Source organism: Cervus canadensis, chromosome 28, assembly GCF_019320065.1.
Source record: "Cervus canadensis isolate Bull #8, Minnesota chromosome 28, ASM1932006v1, whole genome shotgun sequence".
NCBI lineage: Eukaryota > Metazoa > Chordata > Mammalia > Artiodactyla > Cervidae > Cervus > Cervus canadensis.
In genome coordinates this window covers 51,225,263-51,249,916 of record NC_057413.1, presented here as the reverse complement: position 1 = coordinate 51,249,916, position 24,654 = coordinate 51,225,263, and the positions used below count along the sequence as shown (strand labels likewise).

At 43.4% G+C, this 24,654-nt stretch overlaps 1 protein-coding gene across 1 annotated transcript in view; it reads left to right on the top strand.

The window, feature by feature from the left end:
• Window positions 1-24,654, top strand: part of ADGRF5 (adhesion G protein-coupled receptor F5) — a 72,577-nt gene that overhangs the window by 23,890 nt on the left and 24,033 nt on the right. The window contains exons 3-10 of the mRNA XM_043449584.1: window positions 62-116; window positions 11,764-11,934; window positions 14,207-14,383; window positions 14,515-14,621; window positions 17,114-17,172; window positions 18,434-18,579; window positions 21,598-21,822; window positions 22,849-23,052. Of these exons, the coding sequence (XP_043305519.1) occupies window positions 62-116; window positions 11,764-11,934; window positions 14,207-14,383; window positions 14,515-14,621; window positions 17,114-17,172; window positions 18,434-18,579; window positions 21,598-21,822; window positions 22,849-23,052 (1,144 nt within the window). The remainder of the gene's footprint in view (window positions 1-61; window positions 117-11,763; window positions 11,935-14,206; window positions 14,384-14,514; window positions 14,622-17,113; window positions 17,173-18,433; window positions 18,580-21,597; window positions 21,823-22,848; window positions 23,053-24,654) is intronic.

Genomic DNA, 24,654 nt, shown 5'->3' with positions numbered 1-24,654 from the left:
GCAGAAAACCATCATGAAAAGACATCGCTAACACTCACTATTTTCTAAAATGTTCTTTCAGCTTCTCCATGAACATGAACTAATGGAGGAGGATCCAGTAAGACAAAAACGAGCCGGTATGTAAACATTTCCTTGACCATCTTTTCTAGTAAGTCCCATCAAACAGCATGTGTTGTAACTTTTTGAAACACTGGGATCTACATGATTCAGTCTCCAAGCGCCTCAGGGTTCAATTTCTAGAAGTAACTGTGAAGGCACTCCAGTCTCTGTCAAATGACATTAAAGGGATCTTATCAACACCCTCCATCCAAGTGTCCTCCTTCATCACCACTCCTCGATCCCGAAGATTACCCCACGGCCCTTCCCCCAGCAGCCCTGCACCAACACCAAAAAGCCTGCTTCTCTCCTCTCAACCCAGCAGCCTTGCCTCTTTCTTTTCCCTTTTTCTTTTAATCTTGTCTCCTTTCATTCCTCACTTAGTCTCATGGATCAGTTTAACCACTAGACCCAAGTCCTCCTCTGCTTCCTATTCCAATTTTCCCACTAAATTCCAAAGAAGGGGTCTGGGAAACACAGGGCTCTGCCTTTTGGAGGGCTGGGGGCAGGTGAGAGCTGTGAACACCTGCATGATGAGCCTCAGAGTCCCCTCCCCCATGTGAGACCTGGGGCAGGTGGGTATGTCTGAAGGCTGCATTTTCCAAGGACCAGATCCTCCCTCCATCACAACAATCTTGTGATAGCATCAACCGGATGTTGTCATTTCCCTGCATAAATCTGATCATCCTCTCACATATCTCTGTATCTGCCAGAGTCACAGAGAGTCACAGAGTCAGCCTCCCACCCACCACGCTCCCTTTGCTTGTCTGGGAGATCAATTCAAATGGATTCGTGTCTTGGAAGGTCTTCCATCAATTTCCCCAGACAGGGAGGGGCTGTTTTCCTGGGTCCCCATTATCCATGACACATCCTCATGGCCCAACATTTATCCCAACGCATCGCAATTCTTTCACTTCCTGTTTGCCACTCCCGGGAGGCATGAGCTCCCTTGAACCCTCTTCCTCTCTGTAGCCTGGCCAGCAGCCCAGTGTCTCAACAGACCAGTGAACAAATAAAGAGAAGGTGTGTCTCTATCATAGCCACTTGTGTGACTCTGTCATAGCCACTTGTGTGAATTCAGAGAATGTGTCCCTTTTCGCCAGGAGTCTGCTGGCTTTGTGGCTAGACCAACCATCTAGAAACTTCTTAACCTGTAGCACTGGGATGAAATGGTTTTCCAGGCATGTTGTGACTTGGTATGTTCAGTCTTGTGGTATGAAAGAGACATTAGACTGCCAGAGAGAGCAAGCTTGCCCAGAGCGCAGGATAGAGGTATCTGGTAGACCCTTCACTGGGCCATAACCAGATCCGACTGCTACCCAGTGCCTGAAATGAGAATTCGACCACATTGTTAATAAACTATCAAAATGCTCACCAAAGTTTATACCATTGTTCTTCTTTCCTTCCCTTCCCTTCCTTCCCATTCTTTTCTGTTTTAGTCTGGTTTTACATCCCTATGGCATTCTCACTCACCCTCCTCCTTGCATTCCCTGAAGTGATCCACAGCAGGGGTCCCCAACCTCCAGGATCTAATGCCTGATGATCTGAGGTGGAGCTGATGTAACAATAATAGAAATAAAGAAAAAAGTGAAAGTGTTAGTTGTTTAGTTGTGTCCAACTCTTTGCAACCCCATGGACTGTAAACACCCAGGTTCCTCTGTCCATGGGATTCTCCAGGCAAGAAGATTGGAGTGGGGTGCCATTCCCTTCTCCAGAGGATCTTCCCAACCCAGGGAGCGAACCCAGGTCTCCCTTTGCAGACAGATTCTTTACCATCTGAGCCATCAGGGAAATCAAGTGCACAATAAATGTAACGTGCTTGAATCATTCCAAAACCAATCCCCCACCACCCCAGTCCATGGAAAAATTGTCTTCCAAGAAACCGATCCCTCATGCCAAAAAGGGTAGGGACCACTGGTCTACAGCGCAGACTGTGCTTCCTGCGCTTAAAACAAGTATCATCACCTCTACTCCATCCCCCGTCCCCATGACAGCAACAGGGCCAACGAGGTCCCCAGTCAAATATTTTGAAAGACTTCTCTTCCTAAAATCAAACCACTTGTGTTAAGTCCCAGCTCCACTCCCTGCCAGCTTCCTCGGGGATGGTTGGTGACCCCACAGCTGGAAAAGTAACATCTTCCTGCACTTCCTGACTATTTGTGACCCTTGGTGACAGCCTGAGAGGTCAGCTGTCAGAGAGGAAACCACTTCCACGTCTAGGAATTTGACATTCCACAGTTTTTCCAGACACGCTTTCATTAAAAACCATCATGGCAGTGATAAATCACCATGAAAACATGTTTTCTGTTTTTTCAAATACGTGGTCCTGTGTGCTCTTGGATCTCTGGAGTCATTTTGGAAGTGTTAATGACTCAGCTCATCATCTGCAACAGATGGTTTGGCTTTGGTACTTTTACAAATCACTGAAGCAAGAACTGATCATGGAAAGTCCCAGGCACTAGGTCACAGATACCCAGGATGTAAGCTGCAGTTAAGAGCATCACACCCCAGGAAAACTAGGAAAGCGACGGGAGTGTTAAATCCAACAGAGACCACACAGGAATATCTGTGTTCTGGAGCCTTAATACCAAAAAGAGGCAAACACAGGTTCCAAGAGAAAGAATTCTCAAAAAGAATTTTATTTTGAGGCACTGGACCAAATATTTAGAGCTTTAAGATTTGAGATAGAAATCACCTTTCAAGGTAGAATCAAGACTCACATTTCTTCTGAGCTATGGACTTCCGCTATCACCTATCAAAAATCTATCACACATACCCAAATCCACATATAGACACATACATACAATATGTGTGTGCTTTGTTGCTCAGTCGTGTCCAACTCTTTGCAATCCCATGGACTGTAGCCCACCAGGCTCCTCTGTCCATGGAATTTCTCAGGCAGGAATACTGGAGCAGGTTACTTTTCCTATTCCAGGGGATCTTCCTGACCCAGGGAACAAAACTACATCTCTTGTGTCTCTTGCATTGTCAGGCAGATTCTTTACCACTGTACCACCTTAGAAGCCCACATAGAAATCTCCAAATATATTATTACTATACAGGCTGTTGAGAGAATTAAATAACATTTAGTACGTATTGTTCAATATTAACAGTGTTATCTAGGGCGTACTTGTTTGTTTTAATGTTTCTTTAATTAAAACAAATTTAATTGATTTTTAATAAAAATGTGTCTGAAAGAGCCCAAACTATATTTGGTGCAGAGAAGATTTCATATAACTCCTGAAGGCAGAAGGATGGATGCCATGATATTAGCATTTTTGGAAAATTCTTTCAAAACTCTGTTAAGGAAGATAAGCCTGCACAAAAACCCAGAGGTCAGAGACAAGAATAGTGTAATACTTCCTGTTAGAGCAGAGTGGTTATTGGGGAGCAAGGGGAAAAAAGCACTGGTCGGAGTATTCAGAATTCTGCCTCAATTCCAGCAGGACGTGGATTCCATACCAGCTGAGAGGCTCGCAGAGAGAGAACTGGTGGAAGCCATCGGAAGTGAAAATTTGCCAGATGGTTATGTCTGAAGGAATTAGATGAAGTCAGCTCTGGGAGACCAGAGAGGATGCTCAGCGGTGCTGACCATCATGGGCCAGGTCTCTGGAATGACCTAGGAAAGGGACAAAGGGAACACTTGTGAAAGACATTTTGAGAAATGAATTAAAGGACCTGGGGACAGGCTTGACAGAGGGGTAACAGGGAATACACAGACCTGGGTAACTGGGGAGGTGGAGGCCATAAGTAGAAGCCAGAGCTGGAATAAATATTTCCATATTTTGGAAATATGCCAGTCAGCTGGAAACTTAGTCTTTATGGCAATCTTTACAGGGGATTGAAATCAGAAGTTTCTTGGAACTTCCCTGGGGAACTAGTGGTTAGGGCTTCACGCTTCCACTGCAGGGAGCGTGGGTTCCATCCCTGGTTGGGGAACTAAGATCGCACATGCAGTCAAAAACAAATAACTAAAGTGCCTGGATGGACTGATTTAAGAGTATTTTCTAAAAAAAAAAAAAAAGTTTCTTGTTGATTGGAAATAACACAAATGTGTCCTCAACATCAGCTGTCCAAGTTCCCCAAGCCAGATTTTTGAGGTTAACTGGGAACGTGTCTCGGGTCCTGGGCTGAAAAGACCACACTGGTTCTTCTTTGGCTTCAGAAGAAACAGCTGGTGGGAGAAGACACTGGGAGGAGGGGAGCCCCGGGATGTCCTGACCCCAAGCTGGAGGCGCTGCTGTCTTCATGCCTGTTCAGGGAGAGCGAGGTTCCCCCCAGGTTGGGTGGCCAGCTGCCAGCTCGGGAATCCTGAACTTTCTGCAGACCTGCAGTCCGGGTGTGCTGGCTCTTTTTGATCTGGGTTCAGGAGATGCTGTGCCTTCTCCAGGCGGGGGAAGAGATTTGGAGGTTTTCCTTGGCATTCATCTTCCTTATGATAACTTGTGGCATTTCAGGCTATGAGCCGACAGTGAAGGTGGCAGAGTAAGGAGAGAAGGCTGGTATTCTCTGCCTGATTGTTTGCTTCCCTATCTCAAAAGTGAGACCTGATGAAAATAGAATGAGAGGTTTTGTTGACCTGCCAGCATACATCTGCATAAATGATAATCCCTATTATGATCATTATTATTATTTCTACACGTTGTTTCAAAGTGGCTACTATATGCAGGCAGTTTGTTAGGGGTCTTCATACCTCAGCTCCTTAGCAACAGTGGTGCAGAGATAATAGTGCTTCTAATTTACAAACAGCCAAAACTTGGCTCACAGAGTTCAGTAGCCTCCCAGGTAACAGGACATTCACCTCAGCTCCATGTGGCTCCAAGTCCAAGTTCATAGTTACAGGTCATAGTTTTCAACGTGTGTCTCTGACTCTTGTCTGTGAGATTCCATGTCATGGCTTGTTTGTTTTTTAGCAAAAAATTGTCTCCAACGTGTATTTAGTATGTATTTATTGAGTGCCTATTTGGCACCCAGAACGTAAAACTCACTGACTGCCTGTTGTCAACTTTTAATCTGGTTGTGAGGATAGGGTATACACTGACCAAAGTTAAATTCAAAGTTTATAATGTGGAAAGCAGAGTCATCACACAATGGGAGTCTGCAAAAGGCAGAGCTACCGCCAAGGAAGTAGTAGCAGCTACAGGGAAATAGGTCTGAGCTAAATGTAAGTTACTAACAGAACTGACTAATGATGGGCTGGACCACTTACATGGTGAGTTTGATGTCATGTGAAGTATTCAAGTCAATCTAACAAGTACTTGACTGGAGTGTTTATAGAGGGTATCACAGCATCTGAAGAGTGGTTACCCAGGATGATCTTTAAAATACTCAAACAACTTCACAATGCCTTGATTCTGTGAGTCCGCGGGTCAGTGAGCACCCGTGGGCTCAAAGAGTGACCAGGTTGAGGCCTGGAAGAAGGAGCAGATACAGGACAGAAGAAGGGAGGGAGGCGGGAGCTCCAGGCAGAGGGAGCTCCAGGAGACTGACGTGGTCTGGGGCTTTTTCTTGTGCATATATTGCAGGAGGAAACTGAGATCTCACTAGCATATTTAGAGGAAGATTATGTAGTTGTGATTCTCAGAGCAGCTTTATTGAGTAAGGGGCACTATCACCCCTTTATACGGTGCTGACTTTGATTATTTGGGTGTATAACAAGCTACTAGAATTGACTCTTTTCTTTAGATCTCACAGTCCAGTGTTTTAAGTACTGCCCACCCTCCCCACCCCATCCCACCCGCATCTGCCCCTGGGGTTCTGGCAGTTTTCCACTGCCTGAGCAAACCTTTCTAAAAGCTAAAGGGAGAACCAGAATCTTTGATTCTCCACTGACAATGGTATAGTAGAGCCAGACGATGCTGCCAGACTGCTACCTACTAGAACATGTCAGGAAACAAGCAGAACAGGTAGCTTTTAATATTTGCCTGCTACAGGCCTAAGGGGGAGAAACCAGAGAGCCAAATCTTCTGTAATAAAGAGGCATGGTCCCTGTTGGTCAAGAGAAAACCAGAGTGACTTCGTTTTTCTTGGACGAAGTCAGCAGGCTCGTTCTCTTGCAGGTGGGAGATTGATTTATGCATTGACTTAGTCTCTGCCTTCTGAAGGAGCCATAATTCCCACTGAAGTGGTCAGGCAAAAATCGCACCGTTGGTTTAAACAGCTGTAATTAAGACCCAGAACTGTATGTCACAGTTTGTGGCCAACTTTCCAGAAATGTCTCCTTAAGATAAGTGCTGTGTGGCGGGCAGTGATTTATGGGAAAGGAGAGGGGAAAAGGCTGGTTTGTGCCTCCCAGGGCCGATGAGAGGCCTGCATCTGTGACACTGAGGATCTGCCTTCCACTGGGGCATCAGTGAGTCTGTGAGAATTCAGACAAACAATACCAGGGTGAAGGAGCTCGAGACAAAACACACTGAACTGTCTGGAATCAGGTGGCCCAGAGGCAGGCGAGGAGCACAGAGGGCATCTAAAGTATATACTTACAGCGTGGAGGCATGGTCGTGTTCCTCCTGGGTCCCTTGTAGCCTTGGCAGGACCACCAGCTTCGCTGTCCCAAACTCGGAAGTCCTTAGGTTTAGAGGAGGCAAAGAGGACAGGGAGTGGTCTTTCGACCCCAAAGCATGCCCCTGACCCCACCCTCTGCAGGCCAGGCTGATTGATCCTGAGCATCTGGGCTTCATCCCTTAAATTCAGGTACTCTCCCCAGGGCGTTACAGGGACTAAAGGCCCAGTGGTATTTCCGTGTTCTCTTTGCCCATAGCACCATGATACTCTAGATGGGAAGAAAAGACCCAAATCAGCAAGGGCATCTTCTTCAGCCCACGCTACAGATGTATGGACCTAACTGATAAAGATTCTACCTTCACTCACCTGGGTTGAGGCCCCAAAGTATTTGTGGGTAGAATTCCCTACCTCTGGTGATCATCAGCCGGGGGTGGGGAACACTGGAATAGATGATTCTCAAGGACCTGCCTGCAGACAGCTTTCTGAGTTACTATGCCTGAGTTCCTGAGCCTATTTTGAAGGACTGACCATTTTCAAGAAGATATTTCTTTATTAAATGTTACCCATCCTTATCAGTCTCTGGAGAATCGCTGCTCAGGCTGAGGATTATTCTGAAACTCCCTTCAGTTCAGTTCAGTCACTCAGTCATGTCTGACTCTTTGCAACCCCACGAATCGCAGCATGCCAGGCCTCCCTGTCCATCACCAACTCCCAGAGTTTACTCAAACTTATGTCCATCGAGTCAGTGATGCCATCCAGCCATCTCATCCTCTGTCATCCCCTTTTCCTCCTGCCCCCAATCCCTCCCAGCATCAGGGTCTTTTCCAATGAGTCAACTCTTTGCATGAGGTGGCCAAAGTATTGGAGTTTCAACTTAAGCATCAGTTCTTCCAATGAGCACCCAGGACTGATCTCCTTTAGGATGGACTGGCTGGATTTCCTTGCAGTCCAAGGGACTCTCAAGATTGTCTTCTCCAACACCACAGTTCAAAAGCATCAATTCTTTGGCACTCAGCTTTCTTCACAGTCCAACTCTCACATTCATACATGACCACTGGAAAAACCATAGCCTTGACTAGATGGACCTTTGTTGGCAAAGTAATGTTTCTGCTTTTTAATATGCTATCTAGGTTGGCCATAACTTTCCTTCCAAAGAGTAAGCATCTTTTAATTTCATGGCTGCAATCACCATCTGCAGTGATTTTGGAGCCCCAAAAAAATAAAGTCAGCCACTGTTTCCACTGTTTCCCCATCTATTTGCCATGAAGTGATGGGACCAGATGCCATGATCTTAGTTTTCTGAATGTTGAGCTTTAAGCCAACTTTTTCACTCTCCTCTTTCACTTTCATCAAGAGGCTTTTTAGTTCCTCTTCACTTTCTGCCATAAGGGTGGTGTCATCTGCATATCTGAGGTTCTTGATATTTCTCCCGGCAATCTTGATTCCAGCTTGTGCTTCTTCCAGCCCAGCGTTTCTCAGGATGTACTCTGCATATAAGTTAAATAAGCAGGGTGACAATACACAGCCTTGACGTACTCCCTTAGAAGTTGTCAAGAACATAAAAAACGGATGAGGAGAAGAGGGTCTCAGAGGCTGGTGCTTTAGTGATTACTTGCACAGGGCCTTCCCTGACAGTCCAGTGGTTAAAACATCATGCTCCCACTGCAGGGGGCAGGGGTTCAATCCCCGCTCAGGGGACTAAGATCCTACATGCTGCTCAGCAAGGCAAAAAAGAAAACTGGCACAAATGCCATAGACTAGAACTCACTAAAGTCACAGGACCAGTCCTCATTGGAATATACTTTCAGAGAACTATTTTATTATTCATTTATTTTTATATTTATGTATTTAAATATTTATTTATTTGGCTGTGTCGAAGCTTAGTTGTGGCACATGGGATCTTCTTGAGTCATGTAGGATCTTTCCTGGTGGCACACAGACTCTCTAGCTGGGGCACAGGCTTGGTTACTCTGTGGCATGTGGGATCTTAGTTCCCAGATCAGGAATCGAACCCACATCCCCTGCATTGCAAGGCGGATTCTTAACCACTTGACCATCAGGAAAGTCCCCTCTTAGTAGTATTTTAGGCTTTTGGCTCAGCTTCTTGTAGGGTCTCAGCAGAAGAACTACCTTGGTTTCCGTGGGGAATGATGACATTCAGGAATTACCATGTGCTCTTCAGGCACATGCTTTTTCTCCAAGCATGTAGAGAAAGGTGGGCTCAGGGATGGATGATACTAATCGCCTTCAGGCAGGCACTGAAATCATGCTGGGATCAGACCCTGGGAGGCAAAGATGCAGATGATGAAGTGGGTGATGTGGGATTGTTACTGACCTCACTTATCACAAAAGCAGCTAGTGTCCAGGAAATCCTGTTTACATTCATTCATGGGAGGGAAGTAGACTGACCACACCAAAGAGGATCCTGGAGCTTCTGAATCCTCTGGAAGGTATAAACATTGCTGAATTACCTTTCAGGAAAAAGAATATGCTCTCAAACAGACCTTGTAAATATCAAGCAGCCACCATCGCAAATGTTCCTAGCAGACAACATACAGGTTAGGATAGCTCAGAAGACTAGTGGTCCCTCCAGGAAGCTTGCTTTTCATCACAGAATCATTTGCAAACCAGAAAGAAAACAGGAAATTTCAAGATATGCCATAGAATCATGACAGACTGAGATTCCATCCTAGGTTGTAAAAGTCACTGTGTTCTACTTGTAAATACATGTTTATATGGAGGGAACATAGCTTAAGAGGCATTCGTAGTTTTAAGAAAATGTGCACAGACATTTTTAAAGGTTTGAGTTAATTACATTTTTAAAACATTTAAAAATTTTAAAAACATTTTTAAAGATTTGAGTTAATTACAGCAAGTTGATGAATGCCAAAATGAAATAATTCTCAACAAGGCTGATAAGTAAAACCAAACTCCTAGAAAAAAACAGAGTTTACACCTCTAAGTGGGCAAATACTACCATTTTCTGCAATAAATGTTTATCAGTTGGAGTTTTCCATAGTAAATGTATTTCATTTTAGGTTTGCACATAAATAATCCTTGGAATATTTAAAACAAATCTTGAAATATTATGAGATAAATTCTTTACCCTTTTAGAAAACAGATATAGAATTTTAATGTTAAACTTTTAGATTTATATATAACATCATATATATTTATGTATTTTATATATCATATATTTTATATATCATATCATTTTGTATATCATATATTATCATTTTAAGTATATATATATTGTCATATATGTGATATATCCAGATTTTACATTTTTGCAGATTTTACTTTTATTTTAAAAGGAAAAATTTTACAAATATTCATTAATCTTTTCCTTACTTGACCAGCAAAATAAAATAAGCCACAACTTGTCTTCTCAAGGCATCTGTATAAAAAGATTCTCCTATTCTCCAAAGGTTCTGCATTAGCTGCTAACCAAGCCCATGGCTTCAGTTATGTATTTCAGCCAAGAGTGAACCAAAGATTCTGTCTGTGACATAAAGGTGAATCTGAGACTCAACTCAGAAATCACAGGTTTAACAAGAATCTACTGGACACGAATTTATTTCATGCTGGGCTCCATGCCAGCTGGAGTGGGTAAGGCCATGAGAAGTGAAAGAAGCAGTTTCTGCCCTTAAGAAGCTAACAACCTTGGGTCCAGATGTGATGTAATAGCGGAAACTATGCAGGAACCTTCCAATAGATCTATTGTCTGGCTTGCCTGGTGTGGGAAGCAGACGCATGCAGAATGCCGTACAGGCGACCAATTTGGAGACAATTTGGAAACACAATGAATTGCTATAGGTCTCTTTTATTTTACTTTCCAGTTTGCCAATTTTGCTTTTTGAGTGTCTATCATGTTCTGGACATGGGAGATACAGAGTGAGAACCAAGAGTCCACACCGTGTGTACATACTAAGAACAAAGGGGATTAACTAGATGGCTTTTTCCAGAGGTCTTCAAACCGTGTACCCTTGAGCTCTCAAAACACGTGCATGACCATTGAACGGAGTCAGGAATGTACTGACTCATTCTGGTGAGTCAGGACCCTGGCTTTGATTGTCTAGACAGTTGCCAAGTCCCCCTGCTGGGTCTCCCTGCTTCTATTCTTGTCTCATTAGAATCTGTTCTCACACAGCCTTGGACATCAAGGGGGAGAATGAGAATGGAGAGGAGGACAAGTCCTCATCTTGGTCTGTGAAGCTCTCAGATGTCTGGAGGCCATGGTGCTGATACCAGATAGCATTTCCTTTCTCCTCTAAATAGCAAAGTCATAGAGAGCAAGCCCATGAAGGGAGGACTTGGTGGTGATCAGTAAACAAACTTCTCTTTCTCAGTAAACAAACATAAAATAAAAATGTTTATTAGAAATTCTTAAAGGGTGATGTGTCAGACATCCATATGTCTCCATCATTGGCTTTCTTTTTTAATTCAAAGAATTTTTTTTTCATTTATTTTTATTAGTTGGAGGCTAATTACTTTACAATATTGTAGTGGTTTTTGCCATACACTGACATGAATCAGCCATGGATTTACATGTGTTCCCCATCGCAATCCCCCCTCCCTCCTCCCTCCCCATCCGATCCCTCTGGGTCTTCCCAGTGCCCCAGCCCTGAGCACTTGTCTCATGCATCCAACCTGGGCTGGTGATCTGTTTCACCCTTGATAGTATACTTGTTTCAATGCTATTCTCTCAGAACATCCCACCCTCGCCTTCTCCCAGAGTACCAAAGTCTGGACTGTACATCTGTGTCTCTTTTTCTGTTTTGCATATAGGGTTATCATTACAAAGGATTAATCTCAAAAATATACATCATTGACTTTTTAAAAATGTTTTATTTTATACTGGACTATAGTTGATCTTCAGTGTTGTGTTAATTTCAGGCGTACAACAGAGTGATTCAATTATACATACACATATATCCATTCTCTCTCAGATTCTTTCCCCCATATGTTATTACAGAGTACTGGGTAAAGTTCCCCGTGCTATATGGTAGGGTCCTTGTTGGTTATCTACTTTATATATAGTAAGGTGTATGTACTCATCTTAAACTCCTAAGTTTCACTGGCTTTAAGTTCTAAAATGTCCATCACGTTCTCTCTCCTCCCCACATGGTAAGTGCTCACAGCCTTTGTGTGCCTTCATTCCAGTTGCCATAAGCAGCCCTGCAGCTCAAGAGTTCACCGTCGATGTTGAGATCAGTTTTGAAAATGCCTCCTTCCTGGAGCCTATTAAAGCTTACTTGAACAACCTCAGTTTTCCAATTCAAGGGAATGACACTGACCTAGCTACTAACATTTTGAGCATCGAGGTGTCAACAGGTGAGTAAAAGGCCTATTGCTTGAAAGAGGAGGACTGAGCTAATCAGAAGAAACTACTCCGGGCTGCTTACTGTTAGAGGGGAATGCGGGGTGTGGAGGGGAGCAGCCTGGGAAGAGTGAACCTCAGATAGGAGGCGATGGGATGGGTGGGTGAGGAGACTTACTGACCACGATATTCATATCTTAGCACCCCAAATTTCTTCCACCCCCCTCTTCTATGTCTCCCCTTTCCACTCTTCCAACAGCTTACGTTATGATCCTTTCAAGAAAGGTATTTTTTAATTAATTTTTTATTGAAGTATGGTTGATTTGCAATATTGTGTTAGTTTCCACCATATAGCAAAGTGAATCAGTGATATATTCACATATATTTATTCATTTTTAGATTCTTCTCCCATATAGATCATGACAGAGTATTGAATAGAATTCCTTGTGCTATTCAGTAGGTTCTTATCAGTTATCTGAAAGGCATTTTAAATCCTAGTACCCAAAACTGAGTATTTTTAAGGCCAGACAATATGTGTCAAACACTAAACAATACATGGAATGTGGTAGGTGGTCTGGGGATGGTCACTTTTGCCATCCTCTTAAGGCATATTCATTTTTCACGTGGGAGTCCAAAGTTATTCAAATCCCACCCCCACATCTATCTCAAAAACAGGCAAATGAAAACAGCACCAACAAAATAAAACAACCAAGAGGGCTTTAGCAGTGGGATTTCAGGTCAGTAAGAGAGAGGTTTTTGACCAAGAGGGTCTTGTTGGTTTCCTTCGAATTACCAGTATCCGCCATACTCACTAGCAGCCTCGACTTCCCTGTTTCCACTTCACTCTGTCCTACTGCTGGCACACAGGACGGCAGCAGTGTCCAAGGATTCCAGGGGACTTGGCTGTCCCTCCTATTTCAGCAACAGTTCTTTGACAGCTTTGCTTTGGGAAGTCATCTTGTGGACCTTTGCCTAGATGCCCGCCTGCAGAATTCCCAGGAATATGGCATTAGTCCAGTTTTAGATATAACTTCAAAGTCTTCAGGGCATTTTTCAATGTCAGTTTTCAATGGGATTAGAGTCTGCTTGGGCTGTTCACATCTGGCTTGAATATAAAAGGCACAAGTTTAGAAGTATACTCTATATTTGTTATTTATTGCTTCCCCGGAACTTAGCATCTTAAAACAACAAACTCAGGATTCCCTGGCAGTCCAGTGGTTAGGACTCTGCAGTTTCACTGCCAAGAGCCTGGATTTGATCCCTCATTGGGAACCTAAGATCCCATAAGCCACATGGCAAAGCCAAAGCAAACAAATAAATAAAAGCAACAAACATTTATCATGCTACACAGTTTCTGAAGGCCAGAAATCCAAGAAGAGCTTAGCTGGATGGCTCTGGCTCGGGGTCTCTTGTGAGGCTGTAGTCAAGCCATTAGCCCAAGTTGCAGTCATCTGAAGGCCCACCTGGGGCTGGAAAACCTGCTTCCATGCTCACGTGTGTGGTTGCTGGCGGATCCTCAGCTCCTCCATAGCTATTGGCTGGAGACCTCAGTTCCTAATCATGTGGGCCTCTCTGTGACATGTCCTCATCAGTGCAGCTGACTTCCCCCAGACCAGGTGATCAGAGGGAGTTAGAGAGAGAGCACATGTAACCAAGAGGGACGCCACACTGTCTTTTACAACCCAACCTCAGAAGTGATATAGCACCACTTCTGCTGTATTCTATTGGTTACCCAGAACAATCCTAGTATAATATGAGTTATTGTTGCCATTTGGCCACTAAGTTGTGTCCAACTCTTTTGCAACCCCATGGACTACAGCTCCCCAGGCTCCTCTGTCCATAGGATTTCTCAGTCAAGAATACTAGAGTGGGTAACCATTTCCTTCTCCAGGGGATCTTCCCAACTCAGGGGTTGAAGCTGTGTCTCCTGCACTGGCAGGCGGATTCTTTACCATTGAGCCAGCAGGAATCTATAAAAGGGTGTGGGTACCCAGAAGCAGGGATGGCTGGGGCCATCTTAGAGGTTGGCTGCCATATACTCAAAGTCTGAGAATCTGTTTACCATCTTATCATTGTAGGCAGTGACTGGGATAGTTGACATTGCCCTCTTTTAGATGGCTATGCCTCACAAAAGGTGATATGTATGGGAATTACGAGAACCTCATGCAGAGTCACTGAACTTCCCAGAAGGGCAATATGGAGTGGAATTAGGATTTCCTACAAGCCTAAGTACTTATAATCTATAAATTGCATCTTTTCTCTCCTCACTGTTCTGGTTGATGACAGTCTGCAGACCTACTGGAAATGAAATCTGGTGCTCCTGTGAGACAGGCTATGAGTGGCCTCAGGAAAGTTGCCTCCACAATCTCACTTGTCAGGGACATGATGGTTCCTCTGCAGGGCATCACTGCAGTTGCCTTAAGGGACTGCCTCCCAAGGGACCTTTTTGCCAGCTCCGGGGAGGTAAGTAACTGCTCATTGAAAGCTTGTTTGTTGAGTGCCAATTTGATATCAACTCAAGAAAATGTTTCTCTGTCCTGTGTGTACTCATGCTAACATGGGATTTTAAAAATATGACCCTGTGTTCTCCACAGATATTATCCTGAGAATGTCAGTCAGACTCAATGTGGGCTTTCAAGAAGACCTCAGGAACTCTTCCTCTGCCCTCTATAAGTCCTACAAGACTGACCTGGAAACAGCGGTGGGTTGTGGTCCCAGGAGTCTCTTCACCAACAAACTCTGAGCTGAGCTAAATCTATTGCATTTACAGTGGGTTGTTTGCTTGAATCTGTCAGAATTCATGAAGCTCATATTGAAATTATTTCTATACCTCTGGGATGATGATTTAAGAACTGCTCAAATCATACTGTGTTCAGAGGATGTTTTGACATCTTGACCTGATATCATCTTGACCCATGACATTATCTTAACCTTTGACATCATCTTGACCTCTTTGGCTTCATCTTGACTTTTGGCATCATCTTGACCATTTTTACACCATCTTGACCTTGACATCATCTTGATCTACCATCTTTGACATCATCTTGACATATAGGTGGAAATTCTTCCCAGAATAGAATTGATTCAGATAAAATTTGGTGGCATTAACTCACTAAAACCTGTTCAAAGTTCCAAAACCTTGGTCTAGAAGTATCAGATGGTGCATTTCTATTCATCTTTACACACCACACTGATGAAACCCCTAATATCTTTTGTGCAGACCCGTTAAGTCTGACGTAGAGAATTCTATACCACTCGATACTAGAGGTCCTTAAGCATTCACATTTAAGGCAGATTTAAATTTACTCATGTAGATAGGTTCATCTGTGTCACACTTCAGATTCCACATACCAGAAACAGACTCACAGATCCAGAGCACAGACTGGCTATCAAGGGGAAGTGGAGGAAAGGATTGGGAGTTTGGGGTCAGCAGATGTAAACGATTATACATAGAATGGATAACAAACAAGGTCCCACTGGGTAGCATAGGGAACTATATTCAGTATCCTGTGATCAACCATAATAGAAAAGAATATGAAAAACTATATATGTATATGAAAATCTGCTCATGTAAAGATAAAGGGTATTCCCTCAATGTAACATGTGTGCCAGGCATTATTCTAAGTGCTTTACATTGGATTAATTCATCTAAACCTAAAGACATTGGTTGGATCAATTCATTTGGAATAGAGCTTCTCAACTGGTGTGGTACAAATTGCTATAGGTAGACTGATGTAATGACTCTGCTTAACTCTCCAGGCAGCCAACCGCCTGCCTCAAACCAGGAGCAACCTCCCGCTTACCCCAGTCAAGTAGGGGTTAATATTTTTTATCGGTGCCATCATGCAACGCTGATACAGGAGAGTTCTTGGATATCTGATTTGCATATCAGGCATGTAATAGTTCTGCACAGCGTGAGAATCCTCCTCATGCACACAAGTCACACTACACATATCACACGACATTGTATGCTTTTGAGGAAAAAAGACACTAGCATATTAATTGTTTGATCCTGCCCACCAACTCCCTAACACAGCACTTTGCAGGTGCAATCTGCCCTGTAAATGTAACTTGACTCAAATTGAATCTCCTGTGGAGTTAGAATTCAGGGAAACAAAGTGGAGTTAAAAACATCAGTAAAAACCACATTGGCTCAACCAAAGCTGTGATATGTTTAGTGAGGAATCAGGCAGTGTATTGGTCACAAGAAGACACCTCGTAGATTTCCAACTGCAGGAAGTGTGAATTGACTGTGGATCCCAACTGCTGCCCACTACTAGTGAGTGAGCAGGGCAGGTCTATCTGACACACGCCGGACTCCTTTGGAGGCTATACTGTACTTCTAGGCTCAGTCTAGATGATTTCATCTAACCTCCCCTCCTGTTCAGTTTCACTCAGATCTGATGGCTCTGTCCACCTTCCCTGATGCCTCCTCATTGTTTTCCTCTAGGCATTTCCCTAAGTCATTTATTTTAATTTAATTTGTTTATGGCTGTGCCGGATCTTCATTGCTGCATGAGCTTTCTCTAGTTTCAGTGGGTGGGGCTGCTCTTCCCTGTGATGCGTGGGCTTCTAATTGCAGTGGCTTCTCTTGTTGCAGAGCACAGACTCTAGGGCAAATGGCTTCAGTAGTTGCAGCATGTGAGCTCGGTAGTTGTGGGGCTCGGGCTTGGTTTCCCTGAGGCAGGTGGGATCTTCCCAGACCAGGGCTTGAATCCATGTCTCCTGCAGTGCAGGTGTATTAGTACTGAGCCACCAGGGAAGCCTCCCTAAGTCAATTTTTTGCACATTTACTCTGATGTTTGCTTCCTGGAGAACCCAGAATGACCCAGGTAAATAGGAATTACTTCTCCAAAGATCTGAAAAGCTAGCACTTATTCGGCTACTTAACAAAATATACAGAGAGCATTTTACCCAAGGTGATAAGAAATACAGGCTTCCCTGATGGCTCAGTGGGTAAAAAATCCACCTTCAATGAATTAGACACAGGAGACACATGTTCAATCCCTGGGTTAGGAAGATCTCCTGAAGGAGGGCATGGCAACCCACTCCAGTATGCTTGCCTGGACACATCAGATGTGACTGAGCATGCACACATGATAAGAAATACACACTTTTTACTCTGTTTCAAATCATTTGACATATCTGTCAGTGGACCTTGATTAATGGTACTTGTCTTGCTTTATTTTCCAGTTCTGGAAGGGTTACAGTATTTTACCAGGCTTCAAATTGGTGACGGTGACAGGGTTCAGGTAAGAATGCTATAATTGGGTAATTTTATCCAATGGCGGGCTTCCCTGGTGGCTCAGTGGTAAAGAATCCGCCTGCAAGGCAGGAGCAGCAGAGGACATGGGTTTGATCCCTCAGTGCAAAAATCCTCTGGAGGAGAGCTTGGCAACCCACTCCAGTATTCTCACCTGGAGCATCCCATGGACAAAGGAGCCTGGCAGGCTACCATCCACAGGGTCGCAAAGAGTCGGACACGACTGAAGCGACTTAGCACACATGCACGCATCCAGTGGCTGATACCAAAAAGTTAGTGAAAAAGCAAAAGCCTGTTAGAGGAGCCCCATCTGGGATGCCCAACAGGAACAGTTTGATAGAGGTGAAGACAATGCCAGATTGCCAGGGCTTGAAGGGGAAGGAAATACTGAGAACAGTAGTTGACTCCTTAGAGATGTACCTATCTAGAGGGAAGGTGAGAAAAAGATCTGTGTTCATTCTATGCATGCATGAATTTTGCAAACAAAGATGTGGTATCTAGAGGGTCAGAAATACAAAAGTGAAATAATGTCATGCAGTGGTGCCCTTATTTTATCATTTTTTTTTAACATTTATTTATTTGGCTATGCCAGGTCTTCGTTGTGGCACATGAAATCTTTACTTGTAGCATGTGGGATCTAGTTCCCTCACCAGGGATCAAACCCAGTCCCCCTGCATTGGGAGCAAGGAGTCTTAGCCACTGGACACCAGGAAAGTTCCAAATATGCCTTTACTTTAGAAAACTAGCCAGTTAGCTATGGCTATAGTGTTGTACAACGCCGTGTAATGCCTCACCGTGGAGTTAGGTGCCCTGATAGCCCTGAGTATGTTTGCCCAGTGTTTCAAAAAGCCACTTGCCAATTACAAAATTAAGAATGTTTCCAGAAACATTGAGGATTTTGACTTCACTGGATATTCAGCATAGCTGGTAACCCTGGGTCAGCCTGGCTGTGTGACAACAGTCTCTACCTTATAGTTAATACCCTTTGACCACTTGTGGGATTCAGTTCACTCCACCCCATCTGGCTATCCTGGCCATTTATGTTACCTGTCTGCAGACATTTGAGTGTTTGAACCCTGCCTCAGGCTTTCAACTAGAGCTTAGAAATAAGTGGATTTCAAGTGAACCCTCAAAGTAAAAGGTCCCCAGGCTCTTCCTGCCATTTTGCTTTCTTATGCAAACAAACCATAAGGATCTAGACTCTTCCAGGTCGCTTACTGCTTTCACTGAACTGAATGGTCTCCATCCAGGCCTGGAAGTGTGGTTGTGACGTATGAAATCGCAACAACAACAACAGCATCACCTGCGTTAATGTATAAAGCGAACGAGAAAGTCACACAGAACCTCAATCAGACCTACAAGATGGAGAGCAATTCCTTTCAGGTTACTTACAGCAGTAAGTAGATTATTGCTGCGTTCTTCCTATATGCACCCTCTACTTAGATATGGTAACCGTACTTATCATGATGCATAAACCTGAGAAGTCGCATGACGACTTCCTCTGTGGAGAGAAACTCTCCAGTTCCTGGCATACAGGATTTGTGCCTTCTCCCCACCATCGGCCACTTTGGTGGTGGTGGGGAGGGTCCCAGGAGGGAGAGATTTTACAAGGAGAGGGGCCACAGAGCCATCTGGGTTTACTGATTTTTTTTTTTTAATTGACAGACTCAAAATATTCAAAAAGGAGCACTAACGTTGTGATGATAGTTGCTGCTATCACTCAGTCGTGTCTGACTCTTTGTGACCCCGTGGACTATAGCACACCAGGCTTTCCCATCCTTCACTGTCTCCCGGAGCTTGCTCAAACTCATGTCCATTGAGTCAGCGATACCATCCAACCATCACATCCTCTGTCTCCCACTTCTCCTTCTGCCCTCAATCTTTCCCAGCATCAAGATCTTTTCCAATGAGTTGACTTTTCGCAAAGTATTGGAGCTTCAGCTTTAGCATCAGTCTTTCCAATGAAAATTCAGGGTTGACAGACCCCAAACCTCCCCAGAAGCAGAACTAACATTGTAATGGTGGAGAGGGGGTATTCCTGAGATGCCCTGATATTGACCAGGGGTGCATTGTTACTTTAGAGCCGTAGTTCTCAAACTGTGGTCCCTCCAGCAGCATCCGCACCATCTGGAAACTTGTTAGAAAAGCAAATTCTGGGGGTTACCCCAGACCAAGCTGGGCCAATCTGTATTTTGGCAAGCCCTCCAGGTGATTCTGATGCAGGGGAGATTTGAGAACCTCTGCTTTGGATCACATATAGCAGTGGTAAGAGTCCTGGCATTTTAGATGCTCTCCCTCATTTTCCAAATGGGGTATAGAGTTGGGCTCTGTTGTGTAATTAGGTGGGTGCATCTATTGTGGCCTGGGGGAAAGCAAGGGGAGCCAACTCAGCAGAGATATGATGAGCAAGCGATGCTGCGTAAATCAGGCCCATGGTTCACGACTTTAGGGGATTCCTCTTTGGAACAACACAGTCCACATGGGGAGGGCTCTGAAGGGGCTGTTGCAGGCGCAGCTGGAAGGAAAAGCACCTCTTCTCAGGAGTTAGACCATCCTTAAACGGGTCCATACTTTATCTCTTTGCTAATACTTTTAGACATCCTATCATTTGGGAAGGAGAGGGTGGGGCAAATTGTGAGAGCAAATCACCCATAGGGAGAAATTGAGAGCAAATCACCCTTAGGGTAAATGACTTGCTCAAGGCCACATGGTAAGTAACATCATTTTGCGTGCCTCAGGTCACTACATGAAATATTCACAGGTGGCTTTGCTTCTGAATAGTTAAATGTGATTTTCTGAAATCTTATTTTATTCAGGAGCCTGAAAAACAAAGCAAGAGATACTTAGATACCTGGATATTTTGAACATCATAGCACCCCAAGTTAATTCTATGGTATTTTAGGCCCATGTTTACAATATGAACTGCCTTCCCTTGTGGCTCAGCTGGTTAAGAATCTGCCTGCAGTGCAGGAGACCTGGGTTCGATCTCTGGGTTGGGAAGATCCCCTGGAGAAGGGAAAGGCTACCCACTCCAGTATTCTGGCCTCTAGAATTCCATGGACTGTATAGTCCATGGGGTCGCAAAGAGCCGGACACGACTGACTGACTTTCAGTTTGACTTTACAGTAAGAGCAGGGTGTGGCCTGAGCATAAAGAACCATCCAAAAGATGCCTCCCAGACCCTTCTTTCTCAGCTCCTTAGATTTTCTCAATGCATGGAATTCATGAATAACATAGCTCAGCTTAGAGAGAAAACCTGTATGTTATATAAGCAAAGGAGAGCCATAAAAGCCCAAAAATAGCGAGTACTGTGTTTTTATTTCTGTCTGTGAGATGACTTAATGCCACGTCTCTTGAGAAGTTTACCGTGAAACCAGTAAGAATAGCTACTATCCCTCCAAGTCACCTCCCAAGTTAGCTCTCACTCATCCTCTCTTCCAGACAAGGAAGCCAAGGTTCAGAGATACTCAGCAAGCTCCCCAGCACCACACAGCTATGCCTGGCTCAGAACCGGAATTCAAATTCAGATCTGTGTGTCTATAAGCTGCCACTTTTATAGGCCCATAGGTGTTAGGTCTTTAAAAAATGTCTTATTTCCCAAGCACGTGTTATTGTAAAAAATTAATTGGTTTTCCCACTTTTAATTTATCAAAGGCACAAGACAGAGCTTTCAGTCAGCGTGAGGTATCAATTATCAGTAACAAACCGTTGATATTTCTCAAATCAGGGGCAAAGAAACTTGATGTTTAGGTTAGTTGGTGTGACTTTTTCATAAGCAAATGTGCAATTTTCTACCAGACTATTAGAAATTTTGTTTTGCATTTTTATTTTATAAATTTTATTGAAGTATAGTTGATTTACAATGTTGTGTTAATTTCTGCCATACAACAAAGTGGTTCAGTTATCTATATTTATATTTGTATGTCCTTTTTCATATTCTTCTTTTCTGTGGTTTATCAAAGGATTTTGAACATAGTTGCCTGTGCTATGTGATAAAACCTTGCTGTTTATCCAACCTATACATAATAGTTTGTATCTGCTAATCCCAACCTCCCAATCCACCCCTCCCCTATTTTCCTTCCGCTTGGCAACCACAAGTTGCCAAGTTGTCTGTTCTTTATATCTGTGACAGACTATTTGAAACACTGAAAAATAGATTCGGGATCCCCATTAGCATCATTGACAGCTCTCAAGTGTGCAAAGATCCCAAGCTAGAAACCGTGTCCCTAACAGCTGGCTCAGTCACTCCGGGGCCCTCAGGTCCCAGCTGTCCAGGGAAGGAGTGCAGGGAACACATTGCATCATTCATCACCACAGAGACGTCTTGAGAAGACCAGTGGTGGTAGCACTGGGGAGTAGCATTAATTCCATTCATTTGCTTTGGGATCCTAATGGCTTTCGTTTGGGTTTCCAGATGAAACGAAATTCTCCATCACACCAGAAATCATCTTTGAAGGAGATACAGTAACCCTGATGTGTGAGAATGAAGTTTTTTCCACCAACGTGTCCTGGACGCAGGGGGAAGCGGAGCTCGACATGCAGAACAGCACTGAAGTCTCCATCTACACCTCTGTGCTCAATAACATGACCTCTGTGTCCCGCCTTATTATCCACAACATCACTCGAATTACACGGGTGGGTTGCCATCCAGCAGCTGGGGCGAGGAAAGGCATGAAGGGCTAAGAAAGAATCAAACCGTGGGAGTGTGTGTAGACAGCCTTTTCCTCTTCAAAAAGAAGCTCAAATTTTCACAGCTGAAAATTAATCCCATGGTGAATGAGCCAAGCAAATTTAGCCTGGGGAGACAAATATAATTTTCCACATTTACCAAAGCTTATGAGCTGGAACCTAAGACAAAAAGCAGGTTTCTTTCCTTTTTTTTTTTAACATTTTTTTAAAATGTGAGAAGAGCTTTGTTGAGGTAGAATTGACATAGAATAAACTGTACATATGTAAACTTAATATGCTTACATTTATCATTTAAATTATGACTTACATGTATAATTGTGCACATATAGTTTAATAAGTTTTGGCATGTGTGTACACCTGTGCAACTATCACCATAATCAAGATAGTGAACATATTCATCACTGCTCTCCCCAAGTTTTCTTCTTCTCTGTTGTAATCCCTCCCACCTGTTCCTCCCCAGCAACCACAGAAGCATAACTCTTACACCTGACATTTCAAAATTTAATAGCATCACTGCAATCCAGATGTCAACAGAGGCAACCCATTTTCTCTGAATGAGAAACTGGACTGCAGACACATGGATTCTATCAAGTGTTTGTTGACTCTGACTTTGCCACAGAGTTAAATAGGATGCCAAAATGATCCATGATTTTCTAATTCTCCAAGGTTGTCCCATCTTCCCTTTGTACCTCTGAAGCATCCCCACACTTTTTTTTCTTACCAGCAAGGACTCAGATTTCTGCTTTTTCCTTAGAACTTCTCTCTGCTCCTCACCTTGTGGCATCAGAAATATCTCCCTAAACCTTCTATACCTCCTGAATATTCCTTTGGGGTTGCTTACACCAAGTCTCACATGCTTTTGAAAGTGGTTTTTCATGAAGTACCACCATGACACATGAGATGAGGCCATCGTTCTTCTAGGGGACTAGACATATGTAATAGTAATCATCCATGTCTTTTTGTGTATTCGCTACAGGTGAATACACTTGCAAACTGACATTAGATATTTTTGAATATGCATCCAGAAGAAAAGTGGAAGTTATACCCATCCAGATACTGGCAAGCGAAGCCACGGAGGTGATGTGTGACAACAGCCCTGTGTCTCTGAGCTGCTGCAGTGAGGTGAACGTGAATTGGAGTCAAATTGAATGGAAGCAGGAAGGGAGTATAAGCATTCCGGGTGAGCCTGTTAAAAACCCTTTGACAAATAGGTTTTTTGCCTTTGGGCCAAGTAAAAATGGAGATGCGGTGGGTAAAAGAGCAAGTGTGGGTAGCTGGTTTTTTCTAGACCTCAGACTGTGGAAAAAAAGTACTAGGTTTGATGCCAGCTCCAGCTAAGCCATGCTAGAACAAAATTCCCCAAATACGTACACATAAGTGTTATGTGTGTTCTGTGCTCAGTCATGGCCAACTCCTTGTGACCCCATGCACTGTAGCCCAGCAGGAATACTGGAGTAGGTTGCCATCTTCTCCTCTAGTGATCTTCCCAGTCCAGGGATTGAACCCGAGTCTCCTGTGGCTCCTTGGATAGTGAGTGGATTCTTTACCTGCTGAGCCATTGGGGAAGTCCATAAGTGTCACACTTGGGTTGTAAACAAGATTCTGGCAGAGAAGATTCAAGAAGGAGTGATGGGATGACATAGGTTTATGGCATCTTCCCTGCAGAAAATCTTGTCCTCACTTCCCTTTCCTTTCCCTCTTCAGCAAAGAGACAAAGATGAGGTCATGGGTTTTGCTTTGAAGTCGAATTCCTGAGTCTCTCCTCCTGGTGTCTGTCCTTCCAACTCATTATCTGACTCTGTCTTTGGTTCTACATCTTTCTCTATCAACCTGTTTGTCTCTCAACCAATGTCAATTTCTGATCCTGTTGGTTATCTGAGATCACGCTTGAAATTCCCCACCTTTTAAGTTATACTAATGAATAACAATAAGTAGAAGAAATTAAAATAGCAATAGTGCTCTTTTTTGTGTAATAATTTATGATTAACCAATTTTTTAAAAACATGTTATCACTTGAAAAAATGTCTTATTTATTTTAATTGGAGGACAGTTGCTTTACAATGTTGTGTTGATTTCTTCTGTACAATATGAACCAGTTATAGGTATGCATATATTGTTATCACTTTAATCACATTTAAATTTGACCACAAGTTTAAAGCAGGCATTTTTTTTTTGCCTTCCATTTTCAAATAAGGAAATTGAGGTTCAAATTCAATGACTTATTCGAGGATGTCACAATAGAGAAAGAAAATCATTCACCTTGCTTCATAGTCTTTGTCTTGGCCAAACTATATCACACATGCCTGGTGAGTCAGACTTGGCATGAGCTGATCCGGCAGAAATTGTACTGTGAAACAGAAGACTGTTCTCTGCCTAGAAACCTCACGTAGGCAATTCTTTTCTAAAGAAATGACAGTATTATGTGCTCATCTTTCAAGTAAAAAAAAAAATCATTAAAGCAACTGTAGCTTTAGCCATGAAATTCATCAGTGTGGTGGAACTTTTATAAACTGTTTCCTGTCAGACAATATTAAATCATAAATAAAATAAGGATCAATTGATATGTAATGTTTTCTGAGCACATCTAGTTTGCAGAGCACATTTGTTTCCACCTTAAAGTACTCTGCAGAATGGGAAAGGCATCTGGTAACTGTTGAACAAGTTGACATGTGGTCCATTTAGCCACTTCCCTGATTCTTAAGGAAGGGGAGGTGTAGACATCCTGAAGGAACTGCCAGATGGGAGAAAGACCTTGCAGAGTTCCCGTGGCTCTGACTTAGAC